The following is a 20,846-nucleotide window of genomic DNA, read 5'->3' on the forward strand; positions in this document are numbered from 1 at the left end:
TAATGACCTCATTTTAACCTGACGACCTCCATGAAGACCCTATTTCCAAATAAGGTTGCATTCAGAGGTGCTAGGAATTAGGACCCAAACAACATAGCTTTTTTTTTTAGACCGGGCATGATTCAACCCAGAATAATAACTGTACCTATGAATCAAACAAAAGCTTGCACAGAGCTTACATTCCGGTGGACGAGACCCTAGGAGTAACCTTGGCTATTTCGGCCTTAGCTGTAGAGTGAATGGCAGAGACGTTTCCTGAGATGCGAAATGCAGATTTGAATGGAGGATAGAGAAGAAATTAAGATTCTAGGGGTTTTTTTTGTTTTTGTTTTTTTTTTGCCACTCTGCCAATTTCTGTTTTTGATTTAGGTATTTAGACCATTTACATTTAAGATGATTTTTGACATGTGAGGGTCTAGGTCTGCCATGTTATTACTTGTTTTCTGTGTTTTTCCTGTTTTTCTTTTCTCGTCTTTCTGTAGGTTATTTGAACAGGTTTTTTAAAAATAATTCCATCTTGATTTATTTATAATATTTTTTGAGTGTATTGCTTTGTACAGTTTTGTCAGTGGTTACTCTTGGGTCTTACAATGCATATGACTTCTCATAGTCTACTAGGATCAAGTTTTATCACCTCAAGTTAATCAAGGACCCTTCATTTTTATCCTCCCTATTTAAAAATATTGTCTTGAGTATCAAACTGTGTTACAATTTTTGTATCAATCACCAAATACGATTTAGAAAACTCACTAGAAAGGCAATCTAATGTTTGCCTATGTGTTTACCCATATATCTGGTCTTGCCATTGTAAGTTCTTCCTGGTATCCTAAGACGCCTTCTTTTATCATTTCTTTTCTCTTTCAAGAACTTTCTCTAGTCATTCTTTAGAGATAGATCTGTTAGCAAAAAGTTCTTTCAGGTTTCCTGCATCTGAGAATGTCTTTATCTCCCCTTCATTCCTGAAGGTAGTTTTACCTAAAGGATATAGAATTAGCAGCTAACAATTCTTTTCTTTCACTGCCCCAAAAGCGTGTGCCCTTTCCTTCTGGCCCCCGTTCCTTCAGAGGAACAACCCACTGTCCTCTGAGTTGTCCCCACATCGCTTGTTTCTTTCTGAATGCTTTTAAGATTTTTAATCTGTCTTTAGTTTCTAGAATTTTAATTACAAAGTGATTGGCATGAGTTTCTTTGGTTATATTTTACTTAGGGTTTATGCAGTTTGTGTCTTTTCACCAAAGTTTGAGATTTTCAGACATTATTTCTTCAAATACTCTGTCAGCCCCGCATTCTTTCTCTTGTCTGGGAGCTGATTATATGAATGTTAGGTCATGTGTGTAGAGCTACTCAAAGTGACAAAAGTAAACATGTTCATTAACAGACCCAAAGATACAGTCTCTCTAGGGCATATACAAATAAAAAGCAAAAGCATATGAACTTAAAGTAATGCTTAAGAGGTGTCTCAGTGTTCTATCTTGAAATGTATTTAAGTGGGGGTGCCTGGGTGGCTCAGTTGGTTAAGCATCTGCCTTTGGCTCAGGTCATGATCCCAGAGGGTCTTGGGATTGAGCCCCCGCATCGGACTCCTTGATCAGCAGGGAGCCTGCTTCTCTCTCTGGTCCCCCTGCTCCTGCTCTCTTTCTTTCTTTCTTTCTTTCTTTTTTTTTTTAATTATATTTGAGAGAGAGAGAGCATGAGCGGGAGATGGGGTGGGGAGAGGGACAGAGGGGGAGGGAGAAGCAGACTCCCTGCGGAGCAAGGAGCCCAAGGTTGGGGGGGGGGCTTGATCCCAGGACCCTGAGATCATGACCTGAGCCAAAGGCAGATGCTCAACCCACTGAGTCACCCAGGCGCCCCCTCTTTCTTTTTCTCACACAGGCTCATGCGCGCGCTCTCTCTCTCTCAAATAAATAAATAAAGTCTTTCAAAAAAAGAAATGTATCGAAGTGTCTATCTAATGATCATCCATCAATCAACAGAACATCAGAGCAAGGTTCTGAGTTAATGAAAGATCCACTCTAAGCACATGGGGGGAAAACAGGTACACCTTCCCTTTGCACACCTGTTAAAAGAGTTTTGAGTTTTCTGCCCCATCCCAGTTTTCCATGACCCCTGTTAATGTGAGTGTCTTTTTTTTAAGACTGTGAGGTTTTTCAGGAATATATACACTGGGTTATGGTAGAAGCAACTGTGTAGCTCTGTGCGGTTACTCCACAAAGCATCAGGATTATCAAGAAGAAAAGAGAAGGTGTCAGGCAGTGACGAATCTAGTAGAGAGGCAATATACTAATGTATATATGTAAGTTCATGCAATGTGTTCCCTAGTGTTCATGAGTACCAGGGGCCCCAGGAATATAGAGAGCCAGGAAGTCTTCCCAAGTGGGTTTCCGTTGGCTTCATGGTCTGATGTTGGACATTCATTCATTTGCTCATTTATTTACTCAATCCACACGTATTTATTGAGTACTTATATGAGGCAACAGTGCCAAACGGTATAGATCGAGGTCACCGGGCTCACTGTGAAGCAGGAGTTCAAGGGAAAGAGAAGAGAGAGAGAGGAACAAACATTCTTGGCCTAGAAAGTTACTGTTCCCGTGGACGGAGCTTGAAAAGGTTTCTGGGGGAGGGAGAGAAGTCAGGGGAGCAACCAGGCGGAAGGGAGCCTACATGGGCACAAGGCATGTTTCCTTGTGTGAATGTATACATGAAGACAGGAAACTAAGCTTTCCTGACAAGTTCTGGCATTCCTAGGAACTCATCCTGGGTTTAGACCACCTGCTTCAGAGGAAGACAGAGAAACAATCAGGAACCAGGTGGAATGAAACACAGCTTCTGTAGAACCTGGCCTGGTTCCTCTCTGATTCTATTGAAGTCATTAAGGCAGAAAGTTATTCATTTCTGTGAGTTCACAGAGTTATTCGCCTCCATGAACTTGGGCAAGACCCTCAACTCCCAATCTGCAAATAGGGATAATATATCTATTAAGGATTTTATTTATTTATTTATTTGAGAGGGTGGGGGAAGGAGCAGAGAGAGAGGGACAAACAGCATGGAGCTGGATGTGATCTCACAACCCTGAGAGCATGACCTGAGCTGAAATCAAGAGTCAGGAGCTTAACCAACCGAGCCACCCAGGCGTCCCAGGATAATATATTTTTAAGAAGATATTGAGAGTAAGATAGGGCGCCTGGGTGGCTCAGTTGGTTAAGCGACCGCCCTCGGCTCAGGTCATGATCCTGGAGTCCTGGGATCGAGTCCTGCATCGGGCTCCCTGCCGAGCAGGGAGGCTGCTTCTCCCTCTGACCCTCCCCCCCTCTCATGCTCTCTCTATCTCATTCTCTCTTTTAAATAAATAAATAAAATCTTTAAAAAAAAAAGAAGATATTGAGAGTAAGTTTCTCCTATATAAATAGGCTAGCATGATCCTTAGTACAGGGCTAGCATTCTGCAAATTGCATTTCCCTTTCCTTTCCTCTCCTCGGGTAACAAGCAGGACTTGGACAATTTGAAATTACTGTTCTGGGGTTAATTCTGAAATTAAAGTGTTGACAAGCTTGGTTCCTTCTGAGCAAGGCAAGAGAAAATCTGTTCCAGGTCCCTCTCCTGGCATCTAGCCTGCAGTGGGTTACCCCCTGTGTCTTCACATCCTCCCTCTGTGAACTTCTCTGGGTCAGAATCAGTCCTATTGGATTAGGTCCCACCCTAATGGCCTTAGCTTAGTTTGATCATTTGGAAAAAAAAAAAAACAACTTTGTTTTCAAATAAGGTCACATTTACAGGTGCTGGGAGTTAGGACTGCAACAATCATTTTAGTGGGGGACGCATTTCAACCCATAACACCTGCCCATCCACAAGGGTTTCCAGAGACGTGAGGGGCTGAGGCTGAAGCACCAGCTGAGGGGCTGAGGCCAGCCTACAAGTGGTTGCTGGTCTCGTGGAGTGAGCTAGTATCTCAGAAGGGAGGGCCCAGGGCCCATTCTCCCTCCCACCGCTGCCCCTCAGAACCTCCTTCAATATATGTGACCAGCCATGGGACCTCTTGGCAGGAAGCAGTGGTGTGGTGCCCAGCCCTGTGTTTCCTCCTCTGCGCTATCAAACTGATACTGGTTCTCGCTAAGGGGTCAGGGAGGCCTGCGCTCAGACCACGGAGGGGGCCAGCCCAGCAAGAATGGAACCTGGCAGCGCTGGGTGACCGTCCCTTGGGGAGAAGAAGCCACCTACCCCTGCCACACTGAATACCGAGGCCTGAACGGGGCCACCATTAGCACGTGGAGTGAGGAGCGAGCCTGTCAGCGTTGGTCGCCCTGGGTGGGTCTGGCATATTCACCGAAGCGGATGGTTGGGGCAGAGGACCCAGACTCTCACCCTGGGGAGGGGCGGAAAGAAGCCGGCAGTTAAGTCCTGTGGAGCCTCAAACAGAGCCTTCGTCGGACTCCGGCAACACCGCTGCTCGGATGCCCATGTTAGCAAGCATTTTGGCCACGGCTGCCATTGGAGTTCTTTGGAAAAAGCTGTTCTAATCAGGTAGGAAAGCTAAGAAGAAGCACAGTGGGGCTTGCCGTCAGTGTCTTCCGCACGGCCAGAGTCTGGAGCCGCAGATCAGACAGCATTTACTGTCGCCATATCACTTCGTGCAGAGTGAGAGCTCATCCCTGGCCGTTTGCTGTCCAGCAGGTGGGGTGGAGAAGGCCCTCCATCCTCCAGGCCCCCCCGTTTCTGCCAGAGAACGCATACACAAGGGAGTGTGCGTGTGGGCTTACTCTCCGTATCCCTCTCTGCCACCATGGCCCACTCCTATTCACCTTTGCAGACTGCCTTTCTAGTGCGTTAAATGGGTATTTTTGGTTGAAAGTGTCCGTCAGAGGGAAAATGTCCTTGTTTTGCATTGCATGTATTTTTAATTTACTAAACTAATGTCTTTGGTTTCTTACAATACCCTATGGTGCAGCTGTCACATTTTACTCATTTTACTCTCTCAGGGAAGGGTATACCCTGTGTGTCTGCACCTTCTGGTCACACACAGACATGTATGTTGAAGGATACGTTTGAGAAAATCTTAACAAAGGGTGCCCGGGAAGGGAATTGAAGCCCCAGTCTGCACTCCTATATCCACACAAACACTGGGCAGTACTCAACTTTGTAATTTGTTAATGCCCTAAGAGACAAAATTATATATCCCTTTTCATTACCTTTTTTACCAAGTGCTTTGGATTTTTCTCATGTAAGTTTCTTGTTCATTTTTTTTCACTCATTTCTGATTTGGGGTTTCTGTCTTAGTCTTTTTGATTTAGAGGAGTTTCTTTTGTCTTCTAATTACTAACCCTTCTGTCTGTTTCCAACATCGTATAAAACTTTCCGCCATTCCGTCAGCTATTTATTAACTTAATCCACAGTACCCTTCACTGAACAAGAATCTTTAATTTTGATATATGCACTTTCAGGAACTAGATCAATGAAATAGAACCAAGAGTCCAGAAATAAATCCTCACATACACAGTCAATTGATTTTTGACAAGGGTGCCAAAATAATTCAGTAAAGAAAGAATAGTCTGTTCACAGATGGTGCTGGGACAACTGAATATCCACACTGTGAGATGATAGGAAATATATGTTGGACTTCCCCTCAGTTCCTAACACAGGGCTCCTAAAATCCTTGTAATTTCCTGGGTAATAGGAAATTGTTCTTTTGTTCTAATGAGGCAACTCTGGTGGGTTCCTGGTGGCTCTTGGATGAGGGTTACCAGAAAGACCAAGCCAGGAATAGAAGCTTCGAATACTCAATGTCCCCCCTCCCCCCGCCACCATCCTCCAGAGAGGGGAGAGGGGCTGGAAACGGAGTTAATAATTGATCATGCCTGTGTGAGAAGCCTCTATAAAATCCCAATAGGATGGGTTTTGGGGAGTTTCCAGGCTGGGGAAAGGCATCCACGCCAAGGGAGTGACGCACCCCGGCTCCGCAGGGACAGATGCCCCTGTGCTCAGGACCCTCCCACATCTCTCTTTATGTATCTCTTCACCTGGCTGTTCATCTGTGTCCTTTATCATATCCTTTAATAAACAGGTAAACCTACATGTTTCCCTGAGTTCTGTGAGCCATCCGTTCTAGCCAACTAATGGAACTTGAGAAGGGGGTCACTGGAACTTCTGACTGATGACCCATTGGTCAGAAGCACAGGTGACAATGTGGCCTTGAGAATGGCATCTGAAGGGGGGGCAGTTTCATGGGGCCGGGCCCTTACCTGTGGGATCCGACGCCACCTCCAAGTAGAGAGTATCAGGATTGAGTTAAATTGTAGGACACCCAGCTGATGTTGTAGAGAATTGCTTATCGTTATGGGGAACTCCAACCATTTGCTGACCAGAAGAGTCAGAAGTCAAGTGTTTTGTGTGAGGAGTAAAGGAGACACACAGGATAGAAAACACAATGCAGAAGAACTGGTTTTTTCCCCCATACACGAAGGAAAAGCTGAGATTTTTCCTTTACACACATGAAAAAGAATGACGTTGGACCTCAACCTCATACCATATCCAAAAATTAACTCAAAATGGATCAAAGACGTAAATGTAAGAACTAAAACTACAAATACTTAGAAAAAAACCATAGGTATAAATCTTTGTGACCTTGGATTTGGCAATGATCTCTTAGTTATGACACCCAAAGTACAAATAACTAAAGAAAAAAATAGATAAATTGCACTTCACCAACATTAGCAAGCATACCATCAAGCAAGTAAAAAGACAACACACTGAATCGGAAATTCCAAATCATACATCTGGTACAGGATTTTATCTAGAATACATAAAGGACATTTACAACTCAATGAGAAAAAGCAAATAACCCAGATTTTAAAATGACAAAGGATCTGAATAGACATTTCTCCAAAGAGGGTTTGCAGATGGCCGCTAATCTAGTAAAAAAAAAAAAAAAAAAAGATGTTCAATATCACCAGTCATCAGGGAAATGCAAATCCAAAGCACAACGAAGCACTACTTCTCACTGACTAGGATGGCTAGCATTATAAAGATGAACCATAGGAAGTGTTGGCAAAGGTGTAGAGAAATCAGAACTGTCATTCACTGCTGATGAGAGCGCAAAATGGTGTAGCCACTTTGGAAGACAGTCTGGCGGTTCCTCAAAAGGTTAATTAAACATGGAGTCATCATATGACCCAGCAATTCCACCCCTAGGTGTACACCCAAAAGAAAATAAAATATAAGTCCACACAAAAATGGGTACACAAGTGTTCAGAGCAGCATTATTCCTAATAGGCACAAAGTTGAAATAATCTAGTTTTCATCAACTGACGAATGGATATGGGGTCTAATGGAATACTGTTCGTCCACGAAAAAGCAACGTGAAAGCATCATGCTAAATAAAAGAAACCAGTCGTGAGGAACCACATATTCTAGGCTTCCATGGTATAAAATGTTCAGAAGAGGTAAGTCTATTGAGACAGAAGGTAGGTTAGTGACTGCCTTGGGTGGGGTGGGAGGCATGGAGGGATTTGGAGGTGCTGTCTAAAAGGTACAAGGTTTCTTTGTGGAGAGGATGAAAAATGTTCTAAAACCAAGGTAATAGTTAGCTACATGCCTTTGTGAAAATACAAAAACTCACTGAATTTTACACCTTAAGTGGATGAATCATATGGCGAGTGAATTAAATCTCGATAATCAAGCTGTTACCAAGAAAAAGAATATTACAGTCAACCCCAATGTACTCATCAACTGTATTCAACATTTCAAATCCCCCTACAGTTAGGCCCCAATTTCCAAGTTTGATTTTTTTTCTTAGATGGCCAAAATTGGCATACGTGCTAAAAAAGGTATTGCTCATTGGATTTATTAGGTATTTAAAGGTTTTTAGGAAAATCAGCTGTATTAAATTTGTTACTATGTTTTGAAATATCTAAAGCAGTAGTTCCCAAACTTTGGGTGTGTGTGTGGGTGGGTTGTGGGGGGTGGGGGTTAAAATTCCAATCCCCAGGTAGCACGGCACACCAATTAAATTAGTAGCTGACGGTAAAAGCAGGGCATCAATGGGTTTAATGATTTTCTAGGTGATTCAAGTGTTTTGTAAATTTCGTGAAATTTAATTTAACTATGTAAATTGTGAAAGATGTTTCAGTAGGTTCTAATTTATTAAACTTAGGATTTAATTATTTCTACTGTGCGGATAAAATGGAAGTTTTACACAAACACTGTATTTTTAAGTTCATTAACAAGATCGGCAAGCTGAACTTCAGATAAACACTTTGAACATGTATCGCTAATTCTTAAATTACTATTTAAATATCGAAATCAGAAATTAAGCTGTTCAGGTCGGACCATTGTTAAGCATACCTTCCCCCCATCAGCAACGTCCCCTTAGGCCTGGAAACCCGCAGGGACAGCTGGGTCACTGAGTGTTTCACAAGCCCGTGCTCAGGCTGCCGGAGAGTTCAAGTTCGGCAGGCGCGTTTCTTTTCAGCCACTGCCCGGAAAGGGATGGCACTGGCCAGGAAGTTTTGTCTGGAATCCCCGCAGCCCGGGCAGCGACTCCAGGGTGACTTGCTGGCCATGCCCACGTCGCCGCGGCTCGGAGGCGGGTGAAGCTCCGGGACGCGCGGCGCGAGCCGGGGAGACGCGCGGTCGCAGCGCCGAGATGGACCCGGGAGCGCGGCGCGCGCTGCTCGCGCTGCTCGCGCTGCTCCTGCTGCGGACCGTGGCCGCGCTCGGGCGGCCGCCGCGTGAGTCCGGGCCTCCGGGGGACGAGACCGAAACCAGCTTCGCTGAGCCCCTGGGGTGGCCAAGTGCGGGGGGCGGGGGACGGCTCGGCCCCGAGCGCAGCCTGTCCCCGACTCTCCCGGGAGGGGCTCCGCCGCCGGGTGCGGGCGGGTTTGCGGGTCCCCCCGCCCCCGCCGCAGCTCCCCAGGGTGGCGCTCGGAGCCACCCGCCCCCTCCGCCGACTGTGACGCTTTTAACTACTTTTAACTCCAAATCTGTGCGTTTCTCATCCGGGCTGAGCTAGGGTCCCCGGGCCCTCGGACTCCGAGCTGGGTGCCCTCGTTCTGCTTTGGGCCATGTCGTGTTTTCTCCTGTCGTCCCCAAACAGGAAGTTCTTCTCCCCAAAGACGACGTGGGCCCGGCCGGGGTGTTGAGGCTCAGGGCTGGCGGAGGGCAGCAGGCCTCGGCTGAGCGGGGTCCCTCCCCGCCCCCCCGCACCCGGTCTCGCCGGCACGTGGGGGGCGCTGCTGGAGCGAGCGGGGGGCTAGGCTTCCCGCGCCCCTCCTCCCACCCCTTTCCAACTCGGGGTCAGGGGAGGCTCCCGAGACTGATCTGACCCCGGCCTTACTGACTCTTGGCGGCCGGTTATTCTTTTGCCTGGAAAAACTGTAGGTTTTCATCATAACGGTGATTTCTGGACTTTTGAACTGAACGGAAGAGTTCTCTTTTTCAGCCGGGTGGGGGGGGGGGTTGATTTGCAACGTTAATCGTACTGTACATAACTAATGGGTTTTTACTAAAGGATGCCAACGCGATGACTAACATTTAACTCAGTTTTAAATCACCTTCGTCTCTGTGATGTGGTTTGACTCCACCCAGCATTGGGAGGTAGGAACCAGTCATAGGGCGATTTTACTAGCGTTAACTGGCCCTCGGGTTATCCTTCCCCAGGTTAGAAAGAACGTGGGATCTGGTTCTCTGATGAAAAATGAAGTACCACCACTGTTCCTAATCTCAGGTGACCGTGACTCTTTGCACACCTTCTACACGGTCTGAGAACAACGCTTGGAGGGAAGGTTGTATGTGTATCCACGTTACAAAGATGACAAGAATGAGGCATGACCTGCTCATGGGTAATTTTGTTCCACGTTACCCTGGGCTTTTGAGGCAGAACCAGCGCCTCCATAGCTGTGATTCTTAAATGTCACACCACAGTAGAGGTTGAATCCTCAATTTGATGTGGAACAGAGATACTCGTTGTTCACGCGTAGAAAGGGAGTAACAGAGCATGAGTTGCACTGTTCTGGACCCCAGGGAGGTAGCAGGGAGCCAAGTCGTTGCCCTCTGGCATTTTGCGTTCTCTTGGGGAGATGACAATAAACTAACAAGAGGACCCAGCGCCCCAGGTAGCGGCGGGAGCTGTGGAGACCGGTGAGGTGGGGAGGCCGGGGGCAGGCTCCTCTCAGGCTGGCGGTGGAGCCGAGAGCTGAAGGAAACAGGGCTGGTGCCGGCTGAAAGCTTCCCAGACGAGCTGAGTGGACCCCGCAAGTGGAGTGGAAGCAGGGACTGCACCCTCGGGGAAACTGACCCCTGTCTGTGGTGAGGACCGTTGTGTGCATCGTAGGATGTGCTTTACTCACGGGGTGTTAGTAGCAATCCCCCGGTTATGACGGTCACAAGTGTCTCCAGACGTTGCCAAGCGTCTGCTGGGAGACACAGCTCCCCAGTTAGGAGCGTCTGGGGTACAGCAGAAGCATAGGGACCAGAGGCCGGGACTCGTCAGGGGCTCAGCCACGGGCCACAGGCCAGGCCTCCTAGGACCTCACGGGCTGCCGTGTGGGTTCCAGCCGAGGACGGACCTGATCTGGCACAGCTTTGGGAAGGGTTGCTCTCGCTGGTCTGCAGGAGGCAGGGGTGAAGGAAGTCGCAGTCAGAGCCGGGAGCAGCCGGGAAACTGGTGCTGGGTGCCGGCTGGGCCTGGGGGCGGGCAGACGAGGAGAAGAGCAGCATCCTGGATGTATTCAAGAGGAAGTTGCCGAAGGACCCCGGTGCCGTGTGAGAGACAGAGAAAAGTCAAAGGCGACTCTGTTCTTTAAAAATTATTTTATTATTTTAAACGTTTTATTGGCCTGAGCAATGGGGTGATAGGTGATGCCATTTCTGAGATGGGGAAGGCAGAAGAAAGAGCAGCTTGGGGGAAATCAAGAGTTAGACTTAAGTTTGATTTTTCCAATTCCTCATCCAACTGGTCGTGTCCTGTCGGCAGTTGGGCGTAAGAATCTGGAGTTCAGGGCCAGAGATGAAAACCAAGGAGTCGTCATCGATCCATCTAACAAGCATGTACTGAGCCCCTAGTACATGCCAGGAGCTGTTCTAGGCCTTGGGCGTTCATCAGCGGAAGGAAGGGAAACTCTCACTTGCTCTTACCGGGGCTTCTTCCGTGTTTGCTCTGAAAGTGTCTTAGTTATGGATCAGCAGATCTGCCAGCATTTCACGGCAAACATTTACACAGGAAAGGGTTTAGAGACGGGAGTCGTGGAAAAAACCCAACAGTGAATTCCTCAGCACTTGGATCCAATTCGCCCTGAGCATCAACCCCTGAGCTCGGCTGCCCCAGCGAGAGACCCTTGGGATCTGAGAGTTTGTGGGCTGCAGGGGAGATTGCCCTAAATGTGGGAAGTGGGGCAGAGGCTGGGAGCTCCGAGGGGGGTGGTGGCAGCCCCCCGGGGGGGCGAGAGCACCCAGGCCTGTGGCGGAGGGCGGAGAGGCCCTGCAGCGCACGTGCAGTGGGGTGGGCCCAGACACAGCTGGTGCTGTGAGTTTGATCCTGCAGGGCTGTGGCCCGTCCGCCCCCCCACCCCGCTTGCAGCTCACGGAGCTGTCCTCTTGCCTTCCCCCCAGGGTCCCATTCCCTGCGCTACCTCTTCATGGGCGCCTCGGTGCCGGACCTTGGGCTGCCCCTGTTTGAGGCCTTGGGCTACGTGGACGACCAGCTATTCGTGTCCTACAGTCACGAGAGTCGCCGTGCAGAGCCCCGCGCCCAGTGGGTCCGGGGCGGGACCGCCAGCCCGCTGTGGCTGCAGCTGAGTCAGAGCCTGAAAGGGTGGGATCACATGTTCATCGTTGACTTCTGGACCATCATGGACAATCACAACCATAGCAAGGGTACGTGGAGAGGGCGCTCTCCTTTCCGAGGTGGGCAGAGCGCATTCCTGTAGCTCGAAGATGGCTCTGGGTGAGCAAGCAGGGAGTCCGAGGTCCTGGGGGAGGAGGGCAGGAGTCTGAGGTCCTGGGGTCCCTGGGGATGGATGCTGAGACAGGGACTTACTGCTTTGGTTTCAGTAACGAAGCTCGGGGTGTTGTCAGAGTCCCACACCCTGCAAGTGATCCTGGGTTGCGAGGTGCAAGAGGACAACAGCACCAGGGGATTCTGGAAGTACGGGTACGATGGGCAGAACCATCTGGAATTCTGCCCTGAGACGCTGGACTGGAGAGCAGCAGAGCCCAAGGCCCAGGCCACCAAGCTGGAGTGGGAAGTGAACAAGATTCGAGCCAAACAGAACAGGGCCTACCTCGAGAGGGACTGCCCGGAGCAGCTGCAGCGCTTGCTGGAGCTGGGGAGAGGGGCCCTGGACCGGCAAGGTATGGTGGGAGCGCTCCGTCTGCCCGCAGACTCTCCCGATGCAGCAGCGTCTGCAGGTGCCGGGCGAGGTCCGGGCTGCACTTTCCCAGGGGGCCAGGGTCACGTGACTCTCGGGGAAGGCGCTGAGGTCTGAGGTCTCCACCTTATAACTGAGATGTAGGACCCAGCCCAGGGGCATGGTTTTAGGGTGTTTTTTTTTTTCTCCCTACATGTGGCCAAAGACGTATCTGTGATCTTTTGATTTAACTGAGAACCCTGTGTATATTTATACCTTTTAGGAATTTCAGAGATGTCAATTATCACAGGAATGCCAAGCCAAGCAATTACCAAAGGAGGCAACCAGGCAGAGTAGCAGAATCGTTTGGAGGTTAAAGGTTACTTTCACAGAACAGAGAGAGAGTCCCTGAGGGCTTCCAATCTTCCAGGGCCCCTTCTTACAAGAATCCTTACTGGGCTGAGCCAGGTAGAATGAACCAATAGGGCTTAGTCAATCAAATCCACATACAGGGGAATTTCGTCCGATTCCATTTACTGTATTGACAAAGGACAGAAGCCGCGAGATGCAGGTATGCATATTTATATACGGGACAGGAGCACGGGCTTGACTATCTACCATGCAGCACCCCATCGCAGCTGAGTCCTGCGACATGGTTTAGGACACAGTATGGTGACTCACGCAGCAGCATCGGCCTAGGGTTGGCTTCTTCCTCCAGCCCGTAGAGAAAGGGAAGTGAAAGTTCCAGTCTTCTTGGCAAGGGTAGAAAGCTCCCCTCTCCAGATCCTTCCTCCTTCCTGTCCAGTGCCTCCTTTGGTGAAGGTGACCCATCACGTGGCCTCGGCGGTGAGCACCCTACAGTGTCAGGCTCTGAACTTCTACCCGCGGAACATCACCATGAAGTGGCTGAAGGACAGGCAGCCCCTGGATGCCAAGGACGTTGAGCTGAAAGACGTGCTGCCCAATGGGGATGGGACCTACCAGGGCTGGGTGGCGCTGGCCGTGCCCCCTGGGGAAGAGTGGAGATACACCTGCCAGGTGGAGCACCCAGGCCTGGATCAGCCCCTCACTGCCTCCTGGGGTACGGATGGGAGCTGGGGAGGGCGGTGGGAAAAGTCCCTTGTGGGCGGAACCAGAGGGGTCAGCATGGCAGTGAGGGGAGGGTCTGAGCCGGGCTGGGGCCGCAGTTCCAGCTTTCACTTGCTTTTGCTGTTTTAGAACCCCCGGTGCCTGGCATCCTGCTCACTGGAGTCATCGGTGGGATCGCTGTCTGCGTCATCCTCGTTTTTATTGGAATTCTGTTCAGAATCTTAAGGAAAAGGCAGGCTTCACGTGAGTAGGAAGAAGGAGGAAGTCTCTCAGTTCCTCTGACCCCAGGACACACTAATGCATCAGGAAGCGGGCTGAGGGAGGGCGAAGGGGATTTGGTGTCCATCCGAAAGAAGCCTGTTCCTCTTTTTCTCTTTGGGGACACAGCTTCCGCCGCGGGAGCAGGAATGAATTGTTTTCCTAGAATGAAAGCTCCAAATTCAACAAACTTCTTTTGAGCACCTACTGTTTTGCGAGATGCTCCCTAAAGTAGTACATGGGCTTTGCAGTTGGGTTCATCGCTGTTGCTATTCTCAGAACCCACATCTAGAAGGGAATGAAATCTGTAGCACAAGCAAACACAGTTAAAGGAGAGCCCTTAAGGTCCTAAGACAGACCATTCTCTGGGTGTCAAAAGAAGGAATGGCCATGACCTGCTGAGGATTGACCAAGGATTCTGGGCCTTGAGGTAGATGGCTTTAGGAAAGGTTGAGGACAAGGGGGGTCTACCCAGATGGGGCAGCCGTGCACATGGCAGAGCATGAGGCATAGTGGGAGGTGAGAAATGATTGTGTCTCCGCCTGTCCATCACCAGGGTGCACGCCTGCCTCCTGAGCATCGGGGGGGGGGGGGCCGATGGAAGCCAGCCAGGCGGAGCTCTGGGGGCCTCAAGGATGCTAGCCAGGAAGCCCTGGGAAGTCAGTGCAGGGACAGTATGGGGGACACGGTCTGGGCAGTTGGAGAATGAGTGTCAGGAGGTGAGATGGGAGGCAAGGAGCCAGCTAGAGAGCTGGTAAGCAACTCCAGGTGAGAGATGATGGTGCTCGGGGAAGGGGGTGGTCCCAGTTGAGGTGAATGGATGTGGGAGGTGAGGACCAGGGACTAGGCAGCAGGGTGCTCGGGTCTGCGATGCCCCTTTTCTGTCTCTTGTCTCTGCAGGAGGAGCCTTGGGGGACTACGTCTTGGCTGAATGTACGTGACAGCCTGCAGACCCCTCGTGGGGAGGAGACGTGGAGACTCAAAGAGAGGGGGTACCCCTGTGGCCTTCTTCATGTTCCAGGGCAGAATTGGACTGAACGAACAGGAACTGCCCCAGGAACTCTCTGCTTGTGGCCTGCCATGTTCATTTTTGAGAAGTTTCTCCCATTTTGGTTTTTGAGTTCCTGCATGCCTATGAGCCCCAGCGCCGGCCTCTGGGCAGAACCAGCTGCCTTGAATCTCAAGCTGCCTCTAGGGCCTGCCTTCATTTCTGCATCACTTCCCACTCCGTATGCCCATGTCATCTCATCTCCTACCTCTGGAATAACGCTCCTGAAATTTGGGAGACTCACGGTTCCTTTCAACATCTGAGAAAAACGATGAACTTTCTCCCCGGGACATAACACTCTCATGCCCTTACCAGAATTTTGCACACACATCCAGGCATTTCCTAGGCCCATCCAATTGCCTTTTGATCCTCTCTCTCTCTGTTACCCAGTAGTTCAACTGTCACCAAGCCCTGTGGTCTCTTCCACCAGAGGGTGAAGTGGGTCATTGTACAGCGGTGAAGGCCGTGCACTGTACAACCCATGGAGGTACCCTCGGAAGAGCCATTGTGGATGCCTGTGTTTATTCATGATAGTTTTCCAGAAAGTGGGCAGGAAACGTCTTGAGGAGGGGTATGTTTTTCTAACTGACAGCAAGGTGTCAAACAGGTTTCCCCAGAGTCACGATTTACACGAATGCGTTCACAGTGCCTCTCTGGCATGCCAGGCTTGAAGTAACGCAGTCATTTCCTACTTGGATTCTGCTAATGAAATGATAAGGAAAGTGATCCTAAGGATGATGATGGTGATGATAAGGTGGCTGACACTTATAAAAAAAAGCACTTGCTGCCAGACTGAGTTCTGAGCACCTGCTTACCTTATGATTCTTACCATAATTCTCTGATATAAGAACTATTATCCTCATGGGTTGTTTAGGTGAACAAAATGAAGTAGGGAGTATCTCACAGCCTTCCAGGGCTAGAGAGGTTTCAGCTCAGTCAGTCTGACTCTGGTCCATCTCACATGCCATGGCATTAGATGCTTTAGATGTGCCAGGAAATGGGGGGGTGGCACGGCTCTTCTGTGGCCCCAGTGTCTTCATTCTCAGCGAGCTTGACCAAAGCGAAGGGAAAACAGCAGAAAATAACCTCAGCCATTTCCTTTCGAAGTCTCTGCGGAAAGAAATCCAGCGTGTGGCCGGCTTACTCTGCTGCCACCCCAGTCGGCTCTGTCTGGCGCGTCTCTCGGGCCCTGGGTCCGGACGGGCATCGGCGGTGTCCCTCAGTGGATGTGTTGGACCCCACAGTGTTTTTGTTCTGCCCACGCCTCCAGAGTCAGAAGCCGGGTGGCATTTCCCTCCAGGAACCGGAGCGACTGTCTGTCGTATTAAAGATGGTAAAACAGATGCCACCGAGTGGCCTGGGGGTACCCTGGCGTGTTCCCGGGGCTCCTGGGAGTCTGGTTCTCTTCCCCAACTGTGCACATTAAGAAAAGAAACTCATCAGGAATTACTCCATTCTGGGCAAGTAATTCATCGGACCATGTTCAAAAGAATACTAACACAGACACCCGGATGGCCGGTGTTTCCTTTCTGTTGCTATGTATGTTTGGCCACTTTACTGGCAACAAGGCATTCTGTCTCCCATGGCAGGTGCCTCAGAAGACCAAATAAAGCTCTATGGTTTGTTTGGTAGTTACTGAATTTGGGCAAAGAGATCTCGACAATTTTTTTTTTAACTTTTTTTTCTGGTTACGAAAGTTAGGTGGATAAAAGTACATGTAATTTGTGCTTATTGTCAAAAAGCTGAAAATGAGTTTGAATTGAATGAATTGAAACTATCATTCCATTAGCTAGTGATAAACCCTATGAATGATCTGTGTATTTCCTCTCAGTATTGCTATATTAAAATATATAAAATCAACAAATACACTTAAATAAGCATACAATTAATTGTGTTGTATACTGTATGATTTTTTTTTAGGGGCCAAGGGGTAGAGGGAGAGAGAGAGAACCTTAAGCAGGCTCCACGCCCAGTGCAGAGCCCAGCGTGGGCCTCAATCTCAGTCACAACTTCAGCCAAAATTCAGAGTCAGATGCTTAACTGACTGAGCCACCCAGGCACCACGGTATGATTTTTCTTAGGTACTTATCAATGTTATGGATTAATCAACTTAATCATTGGGTCATTTGTGGGACATTGATATGCTTCTGATTTTTTTACATTTTGTTTTATGGAATATCTTCATTAAACTCTGGTAGCTGAATTAGTTGTTTTTCCTCACTCTAGAAACATTATCATCTAAGCTGTTACGTGTTGGTTATTTTACTTCCAAACCATATTGAAAGCACACCGACAGATTCTCTCTGGATATTATTCTGTACTCAGAACATACTGCCCAAAAGGTTCCCTTGCTCTTCCAGCTCATTAAGGATACAACTAATTAGGGAATGGTGTGTGTTATATTGGTTTTCTTTCACACAGACTGAGATTTCAAGAAACACCTGTCTTCACAGTGGGACTTTCACTAACCATTGGCGATTGTGGCCTCTTACTTTTCTTTTTATATATATTTTTTTAAAGATTTTATTTATTTATTTGAGAGACAGAGAGTGAGAGAGAGAGAGTATATGCCAGGGGGAGAAGCAGAGGGAGAGGGAGAAGCAGAGGGAGAGGGAGAAACAGAGGGAGAGGGAGAAGCAGGCTCTCCACTGACCAGGAAGCCTGGCGCAGGGCTCGATGGATCCCAGGACCCTGGGATCATGACCTGAGCCCAAGGCAGACCCTTAACCTACTGAGCCACCCATTCTTTTTATAATGGAAGTAATAAACCTCTATTTTCTTTCAGTGTTTCTTAGCTTAATTTTTCTTCCCTTGTTCATCAATACTTAAGATCAACTACATTTGAAAAATCAAGACCTACATTTTAAATTCTGGATCCTATTTGGCCTCTGGCAAAACCACCCACAAACAAAGCGCAGTCGTGTGGAGAAGGGTGCCACCTGGTGGCTACGGTCGGAAGTGTCACAGTGGTCATGTGACTGTCTAGCCCTGGGGCGGGGAGGTTCCTGCAGGGCTAGGGAGAGAGAGAGAAGAGGTGGGCGCTGGAGATTTTTGTGGAGAAAAGCCCCTGAGAACTTGAGGAAGTAAGAAACGAGTCACCAGCTGGTTTGATCACAGGGCACAGTTGACCTGCCTGAACAGAGAACGGAACAGAGGAAGACCTTTGGAAATCCTTGTAGTTCAGGTGCAGCCGTTGGTTAAGACCCGCTGGGAGGTGGAGGCAGACTTTCTCGCTGTGTCTGAGTAATATGGTCTTACAGGGCTGAGTGGGCTTGATGCACTACGAAACATTCTTCATGTCCACACACATACGCCTTCGAAAACATAACGCCTTCTCTAAAATGCTGGAAAATTCTTATAAGCTACCATTTTTAAACTATAATTTTTTTTCTAATCGCACTCCAATCTAATAATGACTAGAACTCAAGAATGCATGACTTTAAACATTTAAGATTTTCACATCGATGGACGGGTATTTGGGGTTTTGATTTCTTTCTGTAGACTTTGGGTCATCTTTTTTTCGTTTCTCTTTTGGAATCAGTGTGAAAAGGTAGAATGTCAACTCTATTAATGATCTTGTGTGACGATTTCATTACAAAGCCTGGGTTGACTTGACATCCCGCACGCATGCCTTCCATTGCATGACTATTTTCTAAAACTTTTTTTTTTCAGCTAACAATGATTATGTACTTACTAGATGCCAAGCCTTGTTCGGGATATTGTTTCTGAAGAATCCGGTGAAGTAGGAACCATGGTTATTTCATTACCCTTATTTTGTTGTATGGAAACCAAAGCACAGAGAGGTTACATAACTTGCTGAAGGTTACACAGCTAGAAAATTATTGTGCTCGATTTTTATTCTACCTCGTCTGGCTCGGAGTCAAGCTCATAACCGCTATAAAAAACCTGTTTCTGTGTCAAGAAAACATGTGGTGTGGTATTGTTATTATCTCTTTGGGATGCTCCTGGTGGCAACGCCTCTGATGTTTGCTGCAGTGAGGAGGGAATCTGTTTTAACATTTCAGAATTTGCCTTATCTCTATAACTTTTCCATAAATATTTGGAAACATTTTCTTTGCGTGTATTTTTTTTAATTTAAGGATTTTTTTCTGTTAATAAACAAATTTCTAATGAATAAATTTACATTTCTATTTATTCTCTTTCTCATTAAGGGAGAAATTTAGGTATGAGTAACCTTGAAACACCTGTGAATCATTTTATTCACCAGATTGGGGTAGAAACTGTTGTTGCTGTTTGTTTGTGGGTTTGGTTTTTTTTTTATGTATTGTTATTTTTTACATATAAGATTCTAGCTTTTGATCTAAAGAGTCTAAAAAAGAGTTTTGGAGTCTTCTGTGTACTTGGGGTGGGACAGGGTGGGGGTGGGGCAGGTAAGTACCAGTATCTGTGTAAACCCCAGGGTTAAGTCTCAGTTAACCTTACTCTAGGGTTGATTAAATGCCCTGAATTTTATTTCTTAAACAGTTACCACAATGGCATTGTCATAAAACAGGGAATAACCAACTTTGATACTGCCAAAACATCGTGACAATGTGTGCAAAGAGAGCATCTGTTTTAAATATGAAGGTAACAGTTAGTGGTCTTTCCTTTGTATATGTTTGGAATCACAGTTTCACCATTAAAACAAGTGCAAAATACTTTTTGTGCTTTGTGTATGCAATTAAGAAAGTATTCAAGGAAATCTGAAAATCAATTTAATTACAGACATTTATATAAAAATTTTGAAACAAATAAATGTATAAGGAAGGATATTGTTAGAAATTCTCTGTCCAAAGAACTTTTTTTTAGTAGGTCAAAATACATTAAGAATGTTTATAGGAGCAAACCCACACAAAGACAGCAGGCTGAGGAAGTGGACAGGACAAAACTTTCAGTAGAATGTTTGGACTGAAAAGAAAAAGTAGAACATTTTCTAGAACAGGAAGGAGAGGAAGTAAGGAAACTAGGGAAAAACCCAGTATATATTATAGACAACAGATAAGCCAATGGGAATGAAAATTGAATTTAGGGAAAGTGAATAAGACAATGGGTATTCATACCAGGGTAAAGGTTAGGTGGCTGGAAAAGAGAAATGCACTGAAGCCTTAAACTGCAGTAAGAACTGTCAGCCAGTGGCTGGAAGAGCTGTCTGCCCCAGACCAGGAGGGATGTCCCCAAACTCCTGGAGATAACTAATGTTGTAAAGCCCTGGAAAACTATGTTGGGTCAGGTTGAACGTATACCTTTCTTCAGCTGTAATATAGGTCAAAAGCATTTCTACCCTAGGATTTTGTCTCACTAAAGAACAATTACACACTTAAAAGTGACGATATATAGTGGTAGTTCTCAACCCTGGGCAAGTATCAGAATTGTTTGTTGACTATATATATACAGTTGACTATGTATATTTATATTTATATATATAGTATACACACCAGTCCTCAGCTCTGATACTTTGATCGAGTTAATCTGCTGCAGAGGGTGGTTGTAGGCATCTCATGTTTTTATAAAACCTTTGATTAACTTCATGGTGTTATTCGTTCAAATGTGTGATGTGACTTATTAGCCACAACTTGTTTGTAGGGTTTTTAGGTGAAGGGCTTTCCTCACATGTTGAATGAACAGGGTTCTCTGAAGCCAGGTTCTCTCTGAGGATGGGAGGGTGGGGTGAAAAGAAAGCCAGCAATACAGGTTCCAGAGTGAGCCACGCCCCTCTCCCGAGCCTCATGACCAAGTAGGACCTGCACTCTTCCCCGAGTGGAAGGATCTATTTTTAATATACATCTATATGTGTATACGTTTTAAATATTTCTGTTCTGACATTCATGATTTTTGAGTCAACGTCATTGAGAAAAACTGATAAAAGAGGACATTAGGAGAAGGGAATAGAAAAAAGGACTAAGATGTCAAAATAAAAGTGAAGTTTTATTAATGATCGAATGGGCAAAATAAAATTGGGGGGAAGCTGGCCTAGATCTCTTCTTGAAATGCAGAGGGCACCTGCTGGGATGTGCACAAAGGGGGGCTCACGCCATGGATTTTTGCATGAAATTACCATATTATATACATGCTATTTTTATTTATTTCCATGAATTAAAAAGCATGTTGAGATT

The 20,846-nt window shown here is 47.2% G+C and overlaps 1 protein-coding gene and 1 long non-coding RNA gene across 5 annotated transcripts in view; both read left to right on the forward strand.

Annotated features, from left to right (window-relative positions):
* LOC145722801 (uncharacterized) overlaps nt 1–18,872 on the forward strand; it is a 287,389-nt gene extending 268,517 nt beyond the window's left edge. Inside the window, exon 2 of the long non-coding RNA XR_014147360.1 lies at nt 18,096–18,872. This is a non-coding gene — a long non-coding RNA (uncharacterized LOC145722801). The remainder of the gene's footprint in view (nt 1–18,095) is intronic.
* HFE (homeostatic iron regulator) lies at nt 8,475–16,936 on the forward strand. Of its 4 annotated transcripts, XM_081827376.1 has the most exons (7): nt 8,479–8,723; nt 9,652–9,718; nt 11,602–11,865; nt 12,043–12,342; nt 13,144–13,419; nt 13,557–13,670; nt 14,586–16,936. In XM_081827376.1, exons 2-7 carry the CDS (start codon nt 9,682–9,684, stop codon nt 14,624–14,626), a joined length of 1,032 nt encoding a protein of 343 aa, XP_081683502.1. In that variant the 5' UTR covers nt 8,479–8,723; nt 9,652–9,681; the 3' UTR covers nt 14,627–16,936. The 4 variants fall into 4 exon arrangements, with proteins under 4 accessions (XP_081683501.1, XP_081683502.1, XP_081683500.1 ...); XM_081827375.1 differs by lacking the exon at nt 9,652–9,718 and having other exon boundaries at nt 8,475–8,723; XM_081827374.1 differs by lacking the exon at nt 8,479–8,723 and having other exon boundaries at nt 8,799–9,718.
* Nucleotides 18,873–20,846: the final 1,974 nt, after the last annotated feature.

Source organism: Leptonychotes weddellii, chromosome 8, assembly GCF_054177405.1.
Source record: "Leptonychotes weddellii isolate Sample4059 chromosome 8, ASM5417740v2, whole genome shotgun sequence".
Taxonomy (NCBI): Eukaryota; Metazoa; Chordata; class Mammalia; order Carnivora; family Phocidae; genus Leptonychotes; species Leptonychotes weddellii.